Source organism: Pelobates fuscus, chromosome 3 (genome assembly GCF_036172605.1).
Source record: "Pelobates fuscus isolate aPelFus1 chromosome 3, aPelFus1.pri, whole genome shotgun sequence".
Taxonomy (NCBI): domain Eukaryota; kingdom Metazoa; phylum Chordata; class Amphibia; order Anura; family Pelobatidae; genus Pelobates; species Pelobates fuscus.
Genome location: NC_086319.1, coordinates 212,604,487 through 212,625,988, shown reverse-complemented (window position 1 = coordinate 212,625,988; position 21,502 = coordinate 212,604,487). Strand labels below are relative to the sequence as shown.

The 21,502-nt window shown below is 36.7% G+C and overlaps 1 protein-coding gene across 34 annotated transcripts in view; it reads left to right on the top strand.

Annotated features, from left to right (window-relative positions):
* The window catches only part of LOC134602746 (protocadherin gamma-A4-like), a 347,761-nt gene that overhangs the window by 214,763 nt on the left and 111,496 nt on the right, over positions 1 to 21,502 (top strand). For 2 of the 34 annotated variants that reach the window (XM_063448019.1, XM_063448007.1), the window contains exon 1: positions 13,940 to 16,470. The exons of 30 other annotated variants lie outside the window; for them this stretch is intronic. In XM_063448019.1, the coding sequence (XP_063304089.1) occupies positions 14,047 to 16,470 (2,424 nt within the window). In that variant the 5' untranslated portion in view covers positions 13,940 to 14,046. Of the gene's footprint in view, positions 1 to 6,951; positions 7,039 to 7,158; positions 9,693 to 13,939; positions 16,471 to 21,502 lie in introns of those variants that run through there. 2 more of the 34 variants (XM_063448025.1, XM_063448005.1) reach the window with 2 other exon arrangements.

The following is a 21,502-nucleotide window of genomic DNA, read 5'->3' as shown; positions in this document are numbered from 1 at the left end:
GTTTAAGTGACTGGATGAACCGCGAGGAACGGAGGAAACAGCTCGCCTGGACGGATACACCACCAAGTCTCTACCTCCCTTAGAGGTAGAGGCCTCAGGTACCCTGACAGTACCCCCCCTCTCAGATACGCCCACCGGGCGGAATGAACCGGGGCGAGATGGGAAGCGAAGGTGAAATGCTCTGCGAAGGCGAGAAGCATGGACGTCCTCCTGAGGTACCCAACTCCTCTCCTCAGGACCATATCCCCTCCAGTTGACCAGATATTGCAATTTTCCCCTTGAAATTCTGGAGTCAATGATGGAGCTGACCTCGTACTCCTCCCGACCCTCCACCTGAACAGGACGAGGCAAGGGGACCTTAGAGGAGAATTTGTTACAAATGAGGGGTTTCAACATGGAGACATGAAAAGAGTTAGGAATGCGTAAGGCAGGTGGCAGAGCAAGGCGATACGCAACCGGATTGATACGAGTGAGAACCCTGTAAGGACCTATGTAGCGAGGAGCAAATTTCATGGACGGAACTTTTAGGCGAATATTCTTAGTACTCAACCATACCCTATCCCCAGGAACAAAAACAGGAGCCGCTCTTCTATGTTTGTCAGCGTGTTTCTTGAACAGCGAGGAACTATGTAATAGAATTTGTCGAGTCTGATCCCATAATTTCTTCAGGTTGGCGACATGATCATCAACCGACGGTATCCCCTGAGAAGAGGAAACCGAAGGAAAAATCGAAGGATGAAAGCCATAGTTCATGAAGAAAGGGCTAGAGCGAGTTGAATCGCAAACAAGGTTATTGTGTGCGAACTCCGCCCAAGGAATCAGACCGACCCAATCGTCCTGGTGTTCGGAAACAAAGCAACGCAGATACTGTTCGATCTTTTGATTAGTACGTTCAGCAGCTCCGTTAGACTGAGGGTGATAGGCAGAGGAAAAGTTCAATTTGATGCCCATTTGAGAACAAAAGGATCTCCAGAAACGTGAGACAAATTGAGAACCTCTATCAGAAACAATCTCTGAAGGAATCCCATGTAGGCGAAAAACTTCTCTCGCAAAAATCTCCGCCAATTCAGGAGAAGTCGGAAGTTTAGGTAATGGCACGAAATGGGCCATCTTAGTAAATCTATCCACCACCGTGAGAATAACAGTCTGTCTTTTGGAAGCAGGCAAATCAACGATAAAGTCTATGGACAAACAGGACCAAGGTTTCTCAGGAATGTCCAAGGGGTGTAATAGGCCACATGGGGATGCATGAGGTAGTTTAGTCTTGGCACAAGTCTCACAAGCTGCGACGAACTCCTCAATATCCTTTCGAAGTGAAGGCCACCAGAAATCCTTGGATATCAGAGAGTATGTCTTGCGAATACCAGGATGACCAGCTATTTTACTTTCATGAAAACATTGTAAGAGCTCCAGTTGAAGTTCAGGAGGAACAAAGTTTCTTCCCTCAGGAGTGTTTCCGGGAGCTAGATGTTGTGACTTCAAGATCTGGTCAAGTAGCGGAGAATGAATTTTGAGACTGGTATTAGCAATAATATTGCATTTGGGTACAATGGAAGACAAAAGTGGTTCAACTGAAGCAGAGGGTTCATATTGGCGAGATAGCGCATCGGCTTTAGAATTCTTTGACCCAGGTCTGTAAGTCAGAACGTAATTGAAATGGGTAAGAAACAACGACCAACGAGCCTGCCTGGAGGACAGACGCTTGGCCTCTCCGATATAGGACAAGTTCTTGTGGTCTGTCAGGATGGTAACAGGATGTAATGTACCTTCCAATAAATGTCTCCATTCTTTCAAAGCCTTGATAACCGCTAGTAATTCTCTGTCACCAATGTCATACCTGCTTTCAGTACCGGTCAATTTTTTAGAGAAAAATCCACATGGATGTAATGGTTTATCAACACCCAACCTTTGAGATAGAACAGCACCTAAACCAGTCTCTGATGCGTCTACCTCGAGCAAAAAAGGCAGAGAAGTGTCAGGGTGAACTAAAATGGGAGCGGAAGCGAAAAGCTCCTTGAGAGTCTTAAACGCAAGGAGAGCTTCAGTAGTCCAATTCTTAGTGTCAGCCCCCTGTTTGGTCATGTTAGTGATAGGTGCAATAATGGAAGAATAGCCCTTAATAAAGCGCCTATAATAATTGGAAAAACCAATAAATCTCTGTATGGCTTTAAGACCTGTGGGTAAAGGCCACTCTAGAATGGATTGGAGCTTATCCGGATCCATCTTAAATCCCTCCCCAGAGATCACATAGCCGAGAAAGGTTACCTGGGTTTGATCAAAGCTACATTTCTCCAACTTGCAGTACAAGCCATGCTGGAGAAGCTTGTGCAAAACCCTCCTGACTTGCTTGTGATGAATCTCAATGTCACTAGAATGAATGAGTATATCATCTAGGTATACAATGACGCACTCTTGCTGAAATTCCCTAAGAACCTCATTAATCAGATCTTGGAATACCGCTGGCGCATTGCATAACCCAAAAGGCATGACAGTATATTCATAGTGGCCATATCGAGTATTGAATGCCGTCATCCACTCATGTCCCTGCTGGATTCTCACCAAGTTATATGCCCCTCTGAGGTCTAACTTGGTGAAAATTGTAGAGCCCTTCAAACGATCGAAGAGTTCGGTGATCAAGGGAATCGGGTAGGCATTTTTAATGGTTATCTTATTCAAGCCTCGATAATCAATACAAGGTCTCAAAGAACCATCTTTCTTTTTAACAAAAAAAAATCCAGCCCCGGCAGGGGAGGAGGACCTCCTGATGAATCCCTTGTCTAAGTTCTCGTGAATATATTCCTCTAGGACTGAGTTCTCCTTTATAGATAATGGGTATACATGACCTCTGGGAGGCATGGTACCAGGGAGTAGGTTAATTTTGCAATCAAAGGACCTGTGTGGGGGTAAGGTATCGGCTTTCTTTTTGTCAAATACTGCCTTTAAATCTAGATACTGAGACGGAATTTGTGTCTCTGTAGGATTGTCAGAGGTATTCGATGTATTAGTTAATCCAAGAGGTAAGACCTTCCGCAAGCATTTTTCTTGACAATTCTCTCCCCACGAAACTATCTCCCCTGATTCCCAATTAATAATAGGGTTGTGTCTCCTCAGCCAGGAGTACCCCAGGACTATGGGAATAGATGGAGAAGAAATGAGCATTAAGGATATATCCTCTTTATGCAGGATGCCCACAGTCAAGTTAATCGGTATGGTCTCATGGAAAATAACAGGCTCAAGTAACGGTCTACCATCGATGGCCTCGACAGCCAGAGGTGTCTCTTTTAACTGGGATGGAATAGCATGCTTGGCAGCAAAACCCTGATCTATAAAGCTCTCAGCAGCTCCAGAATCGATTAGTGCCATAGTCTTAACTACTCCCTTCTCCCACTTTAAAGAAACGGGTAACACAAGCCTGAGCTCCTTGTAGTTGTGAATAGAGGACAAAGTAGAAACACCCAAGGCCTGTCCTCTAGAGGAACTTAGGTGCGAGCGTTTCCCGAACGATTGGGACAATTTAGGCGTAAATGACCCCTGACTCCACAATACATACATAAACCCTCCCTTCTCCTGTACTGTCTCTCCCTTTCAGTGAGATGAGTACTGCCTATCTGCATAGGTTCAGGAATACGTAAGTCTTCGAACTCAGAGATTTGAAAGGTAGGCGCTAGTTTAAAGGAGGGTCTACGGGTCCTATCTCGAGTGTTCTGCCTCTCTCTTAAGCGTTCATCAATACGAGATATAAAAGAAATTAAATCCTCCAAATTTTCAGGGAGTTCTCTAGTAGCGACCTCGTCAAGAATTACATCTGATAACCCATTCAAAAACACATCTATATAAGCCTGTTCGTTCCACTTAACTTCTGCCGCCAGGGATCTGAACTCTAGTGCATAATCCACAAGTGTTCGATTGTCCTGTTTAAGGCGCAACATTAATCTAGCTGCATTGACCTTTCTGCCAGGAGGGTCAAAAGTTCTTCTAAACGCAGCTACAAAGGCATTATAATTATAGACTAGTGGATTATCATTCTCCCATAAAGGATTGGCCCATCTCAAAGCTTTTTCAATGAGCAGAGTAATAATAAATCCAACCTTTGCTCTATCTGTAGGATAAGAGCGGGGTAGTAATTCGAAATGGATGCTAATCTGGTTTAGAAAGCCACGACACCTCTCCGGTGACCCGCCATAACGTACTGGTGGGGTAATACGGGAAGAAGCACCTACAGTGGCTACCTCTAGACCTGAGACTGCAGGAGAGATAGGGGGAGTACGTGTCTCCTCAGGTGGATTACTAGCACGAGACAAAAGTGCCTGTAGTGCCAAAGCCATCTGATCCATCCTATGTTCCATGGCGTCAAACCTGGGATCCGAAGAACCAAGCTGACTGTTTGTACCTGCAGGATCCATTGGCCCTGTCGTAATGTCAGGATCGGGACAGGGATCCAACACGCAGAGTACAAAGAGTGGAAAGGTACGTATACCGGGCCTTAGAATGGCCGGACTAACGTACCGAGAGTAAAGAATAGTCAGAGACAAGCCGAGGTCGAGGGAACGAGAAGACAGATAAGCGAGAGACAAGCCGGGTCAAGGGATAACAGAGAAACAGGGTAGTACAACGAGCCGAGTCAAAACCAAAAGAGCAAACTAGAATACCAGAGCACTGAGTGACTAGACAAGCTAGAACCACGACAGGGCAATGAGCTGAAGTAAGGAGTAAGCTTAAATACCCTGGCTCTGGATGGAAATCACGCCTCTGACAAGTACCGATTGGATATCGGACACTTGAGTGACAGATTGCTCGTGCTATCGTCATGACGTCACGTATTGAGCGTCCTGCTAGAAAAGGACGTGGATTCCTCGCGGCCGGTGTTTAAGTGACTGGATGAACCGCGAGGAACGGAGGAAACAGCTCGCCTGGACGGATACACCACCAAGTCTCTACCTCCCTTAGAGGTAGAGGCCTCAGGTACCCTGACACTGATTGATCTTTCCATACTGCAGAATCTGTGGATTTCATGTTTCCCATATTGTTGAATGGGTAAGGCAGTGGCTGAGTGACAGGCAACAGAGGGTTGTAGTCAACGGAGTATATTCGAAGCATGGGCTTGTCACCAGTGGGGTACCTCAGGGATCTGTACTTGGACCCATCCTCTTTAATATTTTTGTTAGAGATATTGCAGAAGGTCTTAATGATAAAGTATGTCTTTTTGCTGATGATACTAAGATATGTAACAGGGTTGATGTTTCAGGAGGGATAAGCCAAAAGGTAAATGATTTAGGTAAACTAGAAAAATGGTCAGAGTTGTGGCAGCTGACATTCGATGTGGACAAGTGCAAGATAACCAAACCTCAACATTTGAGGAAAGGGATTTAGAGGTAATTATTTCTGATGACTTAAAGGTAGGCAGACAATGTAATAGAGCAGCAGAAAATGCTAGCAGAATGCTTGGTTGTATAGGGAGAGGTATTAGCAGTAGAAAGAGGGAAGTGCTCATGCCATTGTACAGAACACTGGTGAGACCTCACTTGTAGTATTGTACGCAGAACTGGAGACCATATCCCCAGAAGGATATTGATACTTTAGAGAGAGTTCACAGAAGGGCTACTAAGCTGGTTCATGGATTGCAGGATAAAACTTACAAGGAAAGGTTAAATAAACTTAACATGTATAGCTTGGAGGAAAGACGAGACAGGGGGATATGATAGAAACATTTAAATACATAAAGGGAATCAACACAGTAAAGGAGGAGACTATATTTAAAATAAGAAAAACTACCACAACAGGACATAGTATTAAATTAGAGGGGCAAAGGTTTAAAAATAATATCAGGAAGTATTACTTTACTGAGAGGGTAGTGGATGCATGGAATAGTCTTCCAGCTGAAGTGGTAGATCTTAACACAGTGAAGGAGTTTAAGCATGAGTGGGATAGGCATAAGGCTATCCTAACTATAAGATAAGGCCAGTGACTAATGAAAGTATTTAGAACAGGCAGACTAGATAGGCTGAATGGTTCTAATTTGCCATCACATTCTATGTTTCTATGTTAGGAGTTAATTTAAAATGTATCACAAGGCCATTATTTTATTTCATTTGCATGATATAAATTTGGTGACTTTGCAGTCCAACCTTTAGTAAGTTATGCAACATCTTTAAACAGTTATCTAGACATTTCTCCCAACTAATAAATACGTTGGTAGAACATTTTGGATTTGTATCTTGCAGTTTACTGCACATATATTGGAATTTGTGACATTTTGCCCTGAATTTCCAACCTATTATTGTTATTAAAAATGGATGGCTATTGGTTAATATTGACATTCACTTCTGCATTATTTGCGCCATAGAATAGTGGCTTGGCTTAAGGTGCTAGGAGCTCAATGTTTTTAGTCAAATCACTTTAAAATTGTTGGAGAAATAAAATGGAAGGAATAAAGATTCTGATAACTTTACTGGAACAAGCGGTCTTGCTTTACACAGTTAAACTGCTGTTCCCTTCACCCTCTTTTGATGTCCTGGGATTGGGACCATGCTTAAAAGAATCATTGATTATTAGGATTATCTGTATAAATATTTTTATATTTGCAACTTATCAAGATGGGTCAAGTTGAAAGTCAAACATCATCAACCAACTCTGTATCTAGGTAAAAAGTGACATAGTGTTCTTTGCAGGTAGAAGAGAACTATTAAGTCATCACATTTACATTAATATGTTGTTTAGTATTAGATAGCCCCTTCCATGGTCATTTTGTTTGATTCTCATTTATTTTATATGCTACATTGTTGATTTACAAGTATGTAGTATTAGACATTTGTAGAAATTATGAGACAGACTTTTTAATATTTTTATTTTATGACTAAACTAAGAATTTCCCTATACTTCTGAAGAAATACATGGCTGTGTTTTATCTATATGCAAAAACACTAATTAGTGCTTCTTTTAAACTGAGCATAGGTTGCATTACATTGATGAAGTATAAATTTGAACTTTAGCTGCATAGAAAAACTCTCAGTCGTGCAGTTCTTCATTTATACCTCTGAGCGCCGCTGTTTGACCAATAAGGAGAAGAATACAGAGCTGGAGATCCACTGATATTTCCATCACTAACACACACTGCAGATCTGCAAGAAGAAACACAGCCATTTTTGGATTCTCTCACATACAGAGCACAGGAAATCTGGTTATATTCTTCTGAAGAGGTGGTTTCAGCGCTGATTTGGAATATAAGTAACCTACAATAAAGGAATATCACTTTCAAGATAGCAAAGATGAAAACAAAAGATTCACAGAAAAACAAAGGAATCAGATGGCAAGTAATATTTTCCTTCTTATTTTCATGGCTTTGTCATTCAGTCTCTGCACAGCTGCATTATTCCATTGATGAAGAAATGAGAAAAGACTCTGTTATTGCTAATATTGCAAAAGATCTTGAATTAGATATTAAGCAGCTCTCACTTAGAAAATTTCGGATTGTCTCTCGTGTTTCTGAAAAATATTTTTTTGCTAATCTACAAAATGGGAATTTATACATTAAAAACAAGATAGATAGGGAGTCACTGTGTGGAAGAGCAGCCCTCTGTGCCCTAACCTTTGATGCAGTGGTTGAAAACCCTTTAAATGTTGTTCCTGTCACCATTGAAATTCAGGATATTAATGATAATTCTCCAAAATTTTATCATGAAACCATTTCTTTAGAAATTATTGAATTTACTTCACCAGGAACACATTTTATTTTGCAAAATGCAGAGGATCCAGATATTGGGATTAATTCTGTACAAACATACAAACTCAGTGGTAATCATCATTTTACACTGAGTGAAAAGACCAGCACTGATGGCAGTAAAATTCCAGAACTTGTCTTGGAGAAACCTTTAGATCGAGAGACACAAAATGTTCATGAATTAATTTTAACAGCAGTGGATGGAGGGAATCCCATTAGATCTGGAACTGCTCTCATCAAGATTATTATTACTGATGGAAATGATAATTTTCCTGTATTTACGGAAGAAGTCTATAAAGTGAGTGTAAGTGAAAATACTGCCATTAACTTTACACTGATTTACGTCATTGCAACTGATCAGGATGAAGGTTCTAATTCACAGATCACATATTCCTTTAGAAAAACATCTGACAATGAAATTTCTACTGCTATGTTTAGTATTAATGCTACAAGTGGAGAAATTAAAACCAAAAGAAAATTGGACTTTGAAGATGTACAAAATTATGAACTGTCGATTCAAGCAAAGGATGGTGGAGGGCTTGTAGCCCATTCTAAGGTTTTGATAGAAATAATAGATGAAAATGATAATGCCCCAGAGATATCTATTACCTCTTTAACTTCACCTATTCCTGAGGATTCCCCACAAGGTACACTCATCGCACTGATTGAAGTTCATGATCAAGATTCAGGAGAAAATGGAGAGTTTGACTGTCAAATCATAGAGAATATACATTTTCAGTTAATATTGTCATCAAGTAAATACTACAAAATTGTTACAACAAAAGCTATGGATAGAGAAAAAGAATCATGTTATAATATCACAGTTCAAGCATCTGATAGGGGATCTCCTCCACTTTCCACTACAAAAACAATCAGATTGGATATATCAGATATTAATGACAATCCTCCAATATTTACAAAGTCTACTTATGTTGCATATGTACCAGAAAACAATTTACCAGGAGGTTCAATTTACAGTATGCATGCTTTGGATATTGACACTGGGGACAATGCCAACATTATTTATTCACTTTCCAGCACATACACAGAAGATATCCCAGTATCTTCTTATCTTTCCATTAATATAGAGACTGGAGTTCTCTATGCTCAGCGTTCATTTGATTATGAGCAACACAAGGAGTTTCAAATACAAGTAACTGCTAAAGACAATGGATCCCCATCTCTGAGTAGTAATACAACATTAATTATTCATATAGTCGATCAAAATGATAATTCACCAAATATTTTATACCCATCAACAGAAAACGATGGTTCAACTACGTTTGAGATTGTTTCATTTACTTCTGAAGAAGGTTCTTTAATAACTAAGGTGGTTGCGGTGGATGCTGACTCAGGACATAATGCTTGGCTCTCTTATCATTTCATGCAAGTGTCAGAACCATTTCCGTTCAGTATTAGTCAGCATACGGGAGAAATAAGGACATCACGTGTCTTTGAACAGAAAGATGTATTGAAATATAAGCTGGTAGTTTTAGTGAAAGACAATGGAGTCCTCTCCCTGTCAGCAACAACAACATTAAGTATAATCGTTGCAGATTCTTTCCAACAAGTGGCTCCCAAATTCACTAATCAACTCAGTGATGATGATTCTCCACCTAACTTACAAATGTATTTAGTAATTGCTTTAGCACTGATTTCATTTTTATTTATTTTAAGTGTTATGTTAGTTATCATATCCAAATGTAAGCAATCAAAATCCCCTCCAGCCTTTGGCTCTCTCAGTACCAATCTTTATTCTCAAGTAGATCCCAGATATCTTTCCCAATATAACAATGGAACTTTACCTCTGCCATACTCATACAATGTGTGTGTGGCTCTGGATTCAAGTGAAAGTGACTTTACTTTCATAAAACCAAAGCAGGATGTCCCCACAGAAAATCTTATCGATGCTGATGATTCAGGACTTGGAAATGAAAATGAGGCAGAAACCTTATCCTCTAATAATCTTGTGAAGGTGAGTGGTAATTTTAAGTAATAGAATAATAAATACAAATATATTTTTATTTGTTTATTATTTACATGCTCTCCTGTTTGTATGACAGACTCTGTGTGTAATACCTGTTTATTTAAACAGCCAATATAATTTAAATTATATATAAAATAAATTCTGTGAAAACATTTATTTTGATAATATATTTCACAGCCTGCCCAGGTGGTAGCCATGGAATATATATATATACCACTTTCTGTGACCTTTGACTTAACTAAACAAACATATCGAGAACAGGTACTTAAACAATATCTAAAAAATACAATATTAAACAAATAAAAAAACAGTATTGTTAATTTTAGGACATTTACTTTATTGACCACATTCTAATCATTGATTTAAGGATATAATATTCAGTATATTTAGCATATGAACAGTGAACTAGCATATATATATCATGTGTTACATATGATTCTTTAGACATGTACCCACTGCAATACCGATAACTTTAATTATGGTAATCATTTTACGTTTTATCTATTAGTTATTTAGCACATGCGTGAAAATGTTGAAGATTTGTAAGTTTAATCCCTGCTAATACTTTGATTTAATGAACTTGCAGTGTAGAACACTGTGGAAATATTTATATGCACTTACTAATATTGTTATTGGTTACTTTTCACCAAACAGACTATGTAACACAGGAGAGCTTTATCCACTATACTAAACATTTAATATGAAATTTCACACATCTTACTAGCTTAACAACAACACACATGCATGTGCAATATTATACATTACGTATAAGCAATCAACTTTATTACTGAGGCACTACATTAAACCATACCTCCCAACATTAGGAAGTAAGTAATCAGAACTGGTTGGTGGACCCTCTAGGTGGTGGCACCAGTGATGTAACTTATGACACTGTCAACACCTACTATAGATGGATCCTCCCACTTAAGTGGTCATGTCTGCTTACTAAAGGGACATGTTGCACAGTTCAATAGTTGAAAGAACTGGTGTGTTTGATATAGGCCTCAGTTAAGGTCAAAATGTTGCTGTGTTCTCCAATTAATCTGTCCTTTTTACACATCTTGACTGCCTGCACCTTCCCGTTCTTCCTACTATTGACCGAGGTCTAGCTAGCCTGAGGTCTAGCTAAGCATCTTGTTTGCAGAGGGAGTGCAGGAGAGTGTTTAAAGATGCACTTGCACTGTGCTACTCAAGGACAGTTTACTGGCATCTATGGACCCACAGATGCAGAAAATCAGGCAACTATATTGGATGGTGGGACAGGACCCTGAAATTAGGACTGTCCTTCAAAAAGCAGGACTGTTAGAAACCCTGCTAAACTAAATAACAACAAACCCCCAAAGCATTGTGCATTCTTTTTTCCAATGATTGAATAAGGCTAGCAGGCCTCATCTAATGACTATATTTAAGTTGTTTTGCTATTGTTTGTCTCTCTAGCACTTTTGTACTAAATATGTAGAACATATGATAATTGTAAAAAATGCTAAATTACTTTTGACTTCATTAATGAGAAACAAGATTAAAACTTCCCTGGTTTCCAGAAGCTTTAACCAGTTAATAAATCACCTATATTTTTGCTTAATGCCAAGCTCAGAAGTGCTCAGCTTGAGATGCATGATAGAAAACATATTGAATACTTTCAGTTTAGTGCTGAAGGATGAAATACATCACATGTTACACATGTTGAAGGATGAAATACATCACATGTTACACATGTTGAAGGATGAAATACATCACATGTCAATTTAACACAAAGCCGTCAAAATGGGCAAATATCAATACCTCTCTTTGTTTCAAAAGTATTTTTTTTTACATGTCGGAGGCAGTAAATAATGTTCTATAAACGTATCTATATTTAATGACTGTATTATACAAGGTTTCTACAATTCCCATAATATCTACCTGGAGCTCACTTTACTTTTGGTGTCAATTTGTTTTTTTGTGTGTGAGTATGGACATATAAAGGAAGAAGCTAAAGCAAAAATACGTTGATTAAATTTGAAACATTTGCCAAAATAAAATTTAAAAAAATGGCTAATAGCATGTATACATGTTTCTTTAAACTCAGTACTGACTATGAAGTCAGTACCTAAAAGAACATAGTACTTCGTGAAAATGGAGTGTTGTTTTTGCTTGAGGGCAGATATTTAAACAGTATACAAAGCACTATGACTTTTTATTGTTTTTATAAGCACAGTGCAGTGTATTACATTTAGTCAACATGACACTCTATAACGAAGTCATACAATATTTTCAGGAATAACAGTTAACTCCTAGTTGAAGTCTAACATTACATAACATTATACAAGTATATTAGGGGCCAATACAAACCATTGTGTGGAAATCTATTCACAAACCGGACTTTACATAGGACACAAGGTCATGCGTTTAGACTGGAATAAATAAGATTTTGTCTAAGGCAAAGGAAAGGTTTTTTTTACTGTAAGAACAATAAGGATGTGGAATTCTCTGCCTGAAGAAGTGGTTTTATCAGAGTCCATACAGATGTTCAAACAGCTACTAGATGTATACTTGAAAAAACAGAATATTCAAGGATATAATCTTTCAATGTAGGGTAATAAATGCTTGATCCAAGGATAAATCTGACTGCCATTCTGGGGTCAAGAAGGATTTTTTTCCTAGCTTGTTGCAAAATTGTGCTTCAAACTGGGTTTTTTGCCTTCTTTTGGATCAACAGCAAAAAAAAAATGTGAGGAAGGCTGAACTTGATGGACGCAAGTCTCTTTTCAGTTATGTAACTATGTAACCATGTAAGATAAAGATGAAGAGAAAAATGGGGGGGGGGAAACATTATATATTATTATTTATTATTAATGTATATTTGTAGATAGATGAGAGAAGAAAAAAGTAGATTTGACTCCTCATGAGTAAAGAAGTAAATATTTTTTTAATGAATGAATTTACTTTCAAGTCCTTCACTAAATATACCAAAATCACCTGCTGGATTTATAGAATGTGCTCAGGGCCACAAAGATCAAAGTTGGAAGACCAAGATTGGTTGAGACATTTCAGTTCATTGGTTTAGTATTTTAATGTTGTGCTGTTAGGTCGGTGTAAAATAAAGGATTGGTATAAAAAGTATCACTAGGTGCAGTCCAACCTTTAGTAAGTTATATAACATCTTTAAACAATTATCTAGACAATTTTCCTTACTACTAAATACTGTCTAATGTGGTGGTAGAACATGATGGATTTGTACCATGTAGTTTGCTGCACATATATTTGAATGTTTGACATTTTGTCATGCATTTCCCACCTAGTATTGCTGATAAAAGCTGAATGGATAATATCAAAGTAAACTTTTTCATTATTTGTCCCATAGAAGAGTGTCTTGGATTAAGGTGCTTGGAGTTCAGTGTTTTTAGTCAAATCATTTTAAAATAGTTTGAGAGTAAATGAATAAAGTGTCTGAAAGCTTTAATGAAACACGCTGTCTTGCTTTCAGTTAAACTTCTCTTCCCTTCACCCTTTATTGATGTAGGATTAGATGTCCTGGGATGGGGATAATGCTTAACCCCTTAAGGACACATGACATGTGTGACATGTAATGATTCCCTTTTATTCCAGAAGTTTGTTCCTTAAGGGGTTAAAAGAACCATTGATTATTGGGAGTATCTGCATAATTCTTTCCATTTGCAACTTCTCAAGTTGAGTGAAGTTGACAAAACAGTCAAATATCAATAGCCAACTCTGTATATAGCTAAAAAGTGACGTAATGTTCATATTTTTAATGCAGGTAGAACAAAATTATTATGTCATCACATTTCCATTAATACGTTGCTTAGTAATAAATAGCTCCTTCGATGGTTGTCGCTTTGTTTCATTTATGTTTATTTTATATGCTCAATTGTTGATTTTCAAGTATAGTATTAGACATTTGTTCAAACTATGAGACATACTTTTTCTTTCACTTAAGACAAATTAATTTCCCTATACTTCTGAAGAAATACATAGCTATGTTTTATCTAAATGCAAAAACACAAATTAATGCTTCTTTTGAACTGAGCATAGGTTGCATTACATTGACAAAGTATAAATGTAAGAACTTTAGCTGAATAGAAAAACTCTCCGTCATGCAGTTCTCCATTTATACCTCTGAGCGCCGCTGTTTGACCAATAAGGAGAAGAATACAGAGCTGGAGATCCACTGATATTTCCATCACTAACACACACTGCAGATCTGCAAGAAGGAATACAGCCATTTTTGGATTCTCTCACAGACAGAGCACAGAAAATCTGGATATATTCTTCTGAAGAGGTGATTCAGTGCTTTAGATTACAAATAACTTGCAATAAAGGAATCATTTTCAAGATAGCAGAGATGAAAACACAAGATTCAGAGAAAAACAAAGAAATCAGATGGCAAGTAATATTTCCCTTCTTATTTTCATGGCTTTGTCATTCAGTCTCTGGTCAGCTTCATTATTCCATTGAGGAAGAAATGAGAAAAGACTCTGTTATTGCTAATATTGCAATCGATCTTGAATTAGATATTAAGCAGCTCTCACTTAGAAAATTTCGGATTGTCTCGCATGTTTCTGAAAAATATTTTTTTGTAAATTTACAAAATGGGAATTTATACATTAAAAAAAAGATAGATAGGGAGTCACTGTGTGGAAGAGCAGCTCCCTGCTTACTAACCTTTGATGCAGTGGTTGAAAACCCTTTAAATGTTTTTCCTGTCACTATTGAAATTCAGGATATAAATGATAATTCTCCAAAATTTTATCATGAAACCATTTCATTAGAAATTATTGAATTTACTTCACCAGGAACACATTTTATGTTACAAAATGCAGAAGATCCTGATATTGGGATTAATTCAGTACAAACATACAAGCTCAGTGATAATCAGCATTTTACACTGAGTGAAAAGACCAGCACTGATGGCAGTAAAATTCCAGAATTTGTCTTGGACAAACCTTTAGATCGGGAGACACAAAATATTCATGAATTAATTTTAACTGCAATGGATGGAGGAAATCCCATTAGATCTGGTACAGCTTTGATCAAAATTATTATTACTGATGGAAATGATAATTTTCCTGTATTTATGCAAGAAGTCTATAAAGTGAGTGTACGTGAAAATACTGCTATTAACTTTACACTGATTCACGTCACTGCAACTGATCAGGATGAAGGTTCTAATGCACAGATCACATATTCCTTCAGAAAAACATCTGACAATGAAATTTCTACTGCTATGTTTAGTATTAATGCTACAAGTGGAGAAATTAAAACCAAAAGAAAATTGGACTTTGAAGATGTACAAAACTACGAACTATCTATTCAAGCAAAGGATGGTGGTGGGCTTGTGGCCTATTCTAAGGTTTTAATAGAAGTAATAGATGAAAATGATAACGCCCCAGTGATATCTATTACCTCATTAACTTCACCTATTCTTGAAGATTCCCCACCAGGCACACTCATAGCATTGATCAAAGTTTATGATAAAGATTCAGGAGAAAATGGAGAAGTTGACTGTATAATCACCGAAAAACTTCCTTTTCAGTTTATACTGTCATCTGGTAAATATTATAAAATAGTTACAACAAAAGCCATGGACAGAGAGAAAGAATCATGTTATAATATCACAGTTCGAGCATCTGATAGGGGATCTCCTCCACTTTCTACTACAAAAACTATCAGGTTGGATATATCAGACATTAATGACAATCCTCCAGTATTTACAAAATCTACTTATGTTGCATATGTTCCAGAAAACAATTTACCAGGAGCCTCCATTTACCGTATAAATGCACTGGATTTTGACATTGAAGACAATGCTAAAATAATTTATTCCATTTCCAGCACATACACAGAAGATATCCCAGTATCTTCTTACCTTTCCATTAATATAGAGACTGGAGTTCTCTATGCTCAGCGATCATTTGATTATGAGCAGCACAAGGAATTTGAAATACAAGTAACTGCTAAAGACAATGGATCCCCATCTCTGAGTAGTAATACAACATTAATTATTCACATAGTCGATCAAAATGATAATTCACCAAGAATTTTGTACCCATCAACAGAAAATGATGGTTCTCCTATGTTTGAGATAGTTCCATTTTCCTCTGATGAAGGCTTCTTAATAACTAAGGTGGTGGCAGTAGATGCTGACTCAGGACATAATGCTTGGCTCTCTTATCATTTCATGCAAGTATCAGAACCATTACCCTTCAGCATTAGTCAGCACACGGGAGAAATAAGAACATTGCGTACCTTTGAACAGAAAGATGTATTGACATATAAGCTGGTGGTTATGGTGAAAGACAAAGGAGTCCCCTCTCTGTCTGCAACTGCAACCTTAAGTTTTATTATTGCAGACTCTTTCCAACAAGTGGTTCCCAAATTCACTAGTGCACTCAGTGATGACGTTATTCATCCTAATTTACAAATGTATTTAGTAATTGCTTTAGCACTGATTTCATTTCTATTTATTTTAAGTGTTATGTTAGTTATCATTTCCAAATGTAAGCAATCAAAATCCCCTCCAGCCTTCGGAACTCTCAGCACTAATCTTTATTCTCAAGTAGATCCCAGGTATCTTTCCCAATATAACAATGGAACTTTACCTCCATACTCATACAATGTGTGTGTGGCTCTGGATTCAAGTGAAAGTGACTTTACTTTTATAAAACAAAAGCAGGATGTCCCCATAGACAATCTTATCGATGCTGATGATTCAGGAGTTGGAAATGAAAATGAGGCAGAAACCTTGTCTTCTAATAATCTTGTGAAGGTGAGTGGTCATTTGCAGGAGTAAAATAAGAAAGTCTAAATATGTTGATATTTTTAGTAGGGTTTCTATACCTTGTTGTTCTTATGATGGATTCAGTGAGCAGGATATGTTTTGAACAGTTAAAAATTAACCTTAGTAAAAAAAAATACTTCTGTGAAACAAATCGTTCTGATTCAATATTTTAGACTGCCTAGTTTGGTAGGCATGGTGTATGACATATGCCACATCTTGATCATCCTTTTGGTATTTCCAATGACCTATCAATAACATACTATAACAGTTGTAAATACAACATATTTGGAGACACATGTACTTAAACAATATGTATAGAAATATTTTATAAAACTAAAACACAATCAGTGTAATTTAGAACATTTAATGTATTGACCAAAATCTAGACTTTGATTTAATGATGTAGCCTTTACTGTGAAAATAATGTTGTAAATGAATATATTTTATTTTTATAATATTTTTTCATAACAATACAAAGAAATATGTTCTCTATCCGAGCATTGAACATACAGTATTAATACTTCAAAGGTGGAGTTACATGGTACATTTTGAAGTAACTTTTTTGTATTACATAACATTGTTTAGAACATAAGCGCTGAATACCAGCCATACATCTTAATTTTCACAGATTATTCACAGTATGGGATAATGTCTGTAGTACAAGTGTGACCTCAGTAAAACCTAATTGTAACATATTGGCAGAGATGTGTCTAAAGCCTGTGATTATAGGCCCCGAAAACACTCTAATTTTAACTTTATTAATAAAAAATAATTTTAATAGTAAGTAGCTAAAGGAAAAAAAATTCAAGAAATCATTCAAATTTCTATTTCAAGTTATTTTTTCTTTAAATGTTTTATTTTGTACTGAATTTACTAAATATATTGCATACAAGGAAGGCATTATATTGGCAATAAGATATATAATGCAATTTTCTACTGGCTTACCTCCCTCATTACTAATTCATGTTACAGATGATATCACAGATGATATCACAGATTATATCATTGCCCATACAATTACCCTATTGGTGGGCACACACAGACTATGATTGTCTGGCAATACAAATTGTATTGAAAGTGAACTGAAAATTGAAGGCCACAATAACTAATCTGAAAACATAAGTGACTTGAAGAATCTCTCTAATTCAATTACTGTTGCATAAAATGTGATATTTACTTTGAATTCCTGAAAGGTCACACTTCAACAATAACACTGACAGCACGTTTTCAGAACATGTCGTCACTGCTTTAACAGGCATTCGCAAATATTTATATCACTTTTACTATAAAAAAATTATAAGTAAGCTAATAGAAGTAACACGGCAGTGCCTATTTTAGTCATGCTTTTTTATGAAATAAATGTCCCATAAACCCTTGATTAACACTTGGGTTACCATATGCGTCATGTTTTCAGAGACACATATTTATGAAAATGCTTGAAAGCAGTATAATAAATACTTAATCTTATACACCGTCTTCTACATACTACAGGACAACCCTTTTGTGCTGTCCATCAATATATATATGTAGTATGTGTCCCTGAAAACATGGTGGATTTGGTAACCTTACTTAAGAATAATGGATGATGAATCTCTGAATACTTAAAAATTTTTTGCATATTTAATATGCTTTATCTTAAAAATGAATTCAAATGAAAGATGATACAGGATTTCTAATTCAGTGCTTAGTTACGGTATATGTGGTTTCTGGGATGCTCAGTAATATGTTTTTTAGGAATAACTTACATATGAATATGGCCTTTTAATGTTGGCAATGATTTTAAACAATAGTACTCCTATTCCCATTACACTTTACCAATAATTAGTAATATATCATATTTGGCATATCATAGAGTATGGGTAATACGTTTCTCTGGTGTGTTACATGTGATCTCTAAACAATAGCAAAACTACGCAATCATTAAATACAGTGCCTATAACTTTAATTTTGTTAATTGCTGTTTAATGAATAAACCACATGTGGTTTAACTTGGTTTACAAGTTGGTGTTTAGGGGTGATTTTCTATTACTAAATTTGTGCATACATGAAAATGTAGACGATTTATTTTGTTTATAGGCTGCTATTCCATTTAGTTAGTGAACTTGCAATGTTTGTCAGCCGTAGGATTGTAAGTGTTCCCTATTTGGATTAGACCATCAAGTAGTAAATACAAATTTTGGCTACTTTGGCTTTAAATGTGAAATTCATTTTGAATGCATTTCTACTAGAGTTTATGAATTCACCTAGAATTGTTCTCCATTGGTGTAGCAGACTACATATGGATACTAACATATACCATTTTGGCATAACTTGTTTCTGAAATGTAGAATTTCATATGTCAGGCTTGCGCAAATTGAGCACTGCATGTTTAAATGTTTAACCCCTTAATGACTAATGACGGACCAAGTCCATCATGCTGGGGAAGCACTTAACGACGGATGACGGACCCGGTCCATAATGTGCCAAAATTAGCAGCAATTGCTGGGTTAATGCTCTTCCGGTCTGCCTCGAGGCAGACCGGGAGCACCCGGTCGTCCTGTCCTTACATGTGCTGCAGGGACTCCTGGTCCGCCTCCCTGCACTTCCGCGTTCTGTGTGGAGTGCAGGGAGACAGATCAGTGCTGATCTTCTCCCTGCAAAAAAAAAAGTTAAATCCCACCCCCTTTCCCCTGCTTTAATAAAATTAACCCCTTCACTTCCATTTGATCACTGACTACAGTGATGAAAACACAGATCACGATATTTTACTATGATGTGATTTTTGTTTTAACCCCTGAGGGTTAACTTTTATTTTTTTTAACCTTCAGGGGTTTATTTTATTAATTAATTTAAATATTTAAAAAAAAAAAATATATATATATTATATATATATATAGCTATATATATATATAGCTAGCTGGGATGGGTGGAAGTTAGTGGGGAATTTGGTGTTAGGCTAGCTAGGGGTTAACGTTAAATTTTTTTTTAAAAAAAAGCTTTAAAAAGTTTTAAAAAGTTTAAATAACGTTTAAAAAAAAGTTTTTAAAAAATCCCACCCACCTTTGTCCAGTCCTAATAAAAATTAACCCCTTCCCTGCCAGTTGATCACTGCTTATGGTGATCACAGTATAATGCTGTGATCTGTATTTTGATCAGATTATTTTTTTAACCCCTGATGGTTAACGTTTAGTCATTTTTTTAACCCTCACAGGTTCAATTTATTTCATTAATTAATTTAATTATTTTAAAATGATAGATTTTGCTAGCTCAGGTGGGTGGGAGATTTGGGAAATTGGGGAATTTACTGTTAGTGCTGCTTACTGCTAGTTAGGGGTTAATAGTAAAAAAAAAAAGTTTATAACAATTTTAAAAGTGTGAAAAAAGTTTTTTAAAAAGTTTAAAAAATTGAATAAGTAAACAAAAAAGTTTAAAAACAAGTTTTAAAAAGTAAACAAAGTTTAAAAAAATACATTAAAAAAAATGCTCATTACCACTACACCTGGAACAACTAGCTAATTAATGATCCCACACTAAGGTTCAAAATATGCCTTTTGAATTACCCTGTGGTGTATTTTCTAATAAATAGTATGTGTTTGTAGGGAAGTTTGAATAACCAACCAGCTAAACTACTCCAAAATGAAGCATGGAAACAGCGTAAAACTTCAGAGTTAGAAAAAAACTGAATGGCTGCGTCTCAAATGTGCCCCTTCAGCATCCACATATACCTTAAGGGTAAGACAAGCTTAAGGGTAAGACAAGCTTTTAAAGCTGTATCCTTAAAGGAACACTATAGGGTCAGGAACACAAACATGTATTCCTGACCCTATAGTGTTAAAACCACCATCTAGCCCCCCTGGGCCCCATATGCCTCCATAAATATAGCAACATCTTACTGTATTCAAGCCTGAAGCTGTAGATCTGCCTGCTGTTTGCCTAAAAAAACATGCAGTCTGCTGACATCATCAGAAGTGGTGGCCTGATCCAATCACAATGATTCCCCATGGGATTGACTGAGACTGTCAAGGAGGCAGGTCAGGGGCAGAGCCAGCACAATTCAAACACAGCCCTGGCCAATTAGCATCTCCTCATAGAGATGCATTGAATCAATGAATCTCTATGAGGAAAGTTCAGTGTCTGCATGCAGAGGGAGGAGATACTGAATGTTTGGATGCATTTTAGGCAGCCATGACCCAGGAAGGATCTCTAACAGCTATCTGAGGAGTTATCACTAGGCTGTAATGTAAACACTGCCTTTTCTCTGAAAAGACAGTGTTTACAGCAAAAAGCCTGAAGGTAATGATTCTACTTACCAGAAAAAAGTAAATAAGCTGTAGTTGTTCTGGTGACTATTGTGTCCCGTTAAGGGGTTAACTCACTTTTCTTTAGTTATTTGGGTAGGTCTCATTCTAATAATATATTCACCTAATTCCAGTTTGTTTTTAGACAATATATGCCAGTTGTTTAGACAGGTGTGATTGAAAATCTTTCAAACTCTTTACATGTTTCCATAGTGTGTTTTAAAAATGTTTAATTGAATCTGCTGAGCAGAAATACTTAAAAAAAAAATAAACATTTATGTAACTATAACTATATGTAAAGTAAGTGCTAAACGTTTTAAGCATTTTTCTGCGTATTCTTCATCTAAAATAAGATGGAGAACTATATTTAGTTTTCCATCTTTTTTAGCAATACTTATGTGCTTTGTAAAGTAAACAAATAGGAGGCATGTTGAGTTCCTGTCTTTTTTTTCTCTTGCTTTAACCTTCAGGAATAATGCTAACTTATATATGTATGCTTCTGTGATAAATAGCAATGAAAATGCGTGCAGCAATTCAACTTTTATCAACGTTTGAATTTACTACCAGCTCTGATCTGTTTGAACCTTGAAAATTATCCAGATTCACCAACATTCAGCTTTGAACCTGTTGTGCTTTCTTTGCATATCTGTAGCCTTCCCTGACCCTGGGCTTGTCAGATCATAGCTAATGATTTGCCGTTTTCTAGTAATATTCTAGTGCTTCTGTCTGTCTGTCTGTCTGTA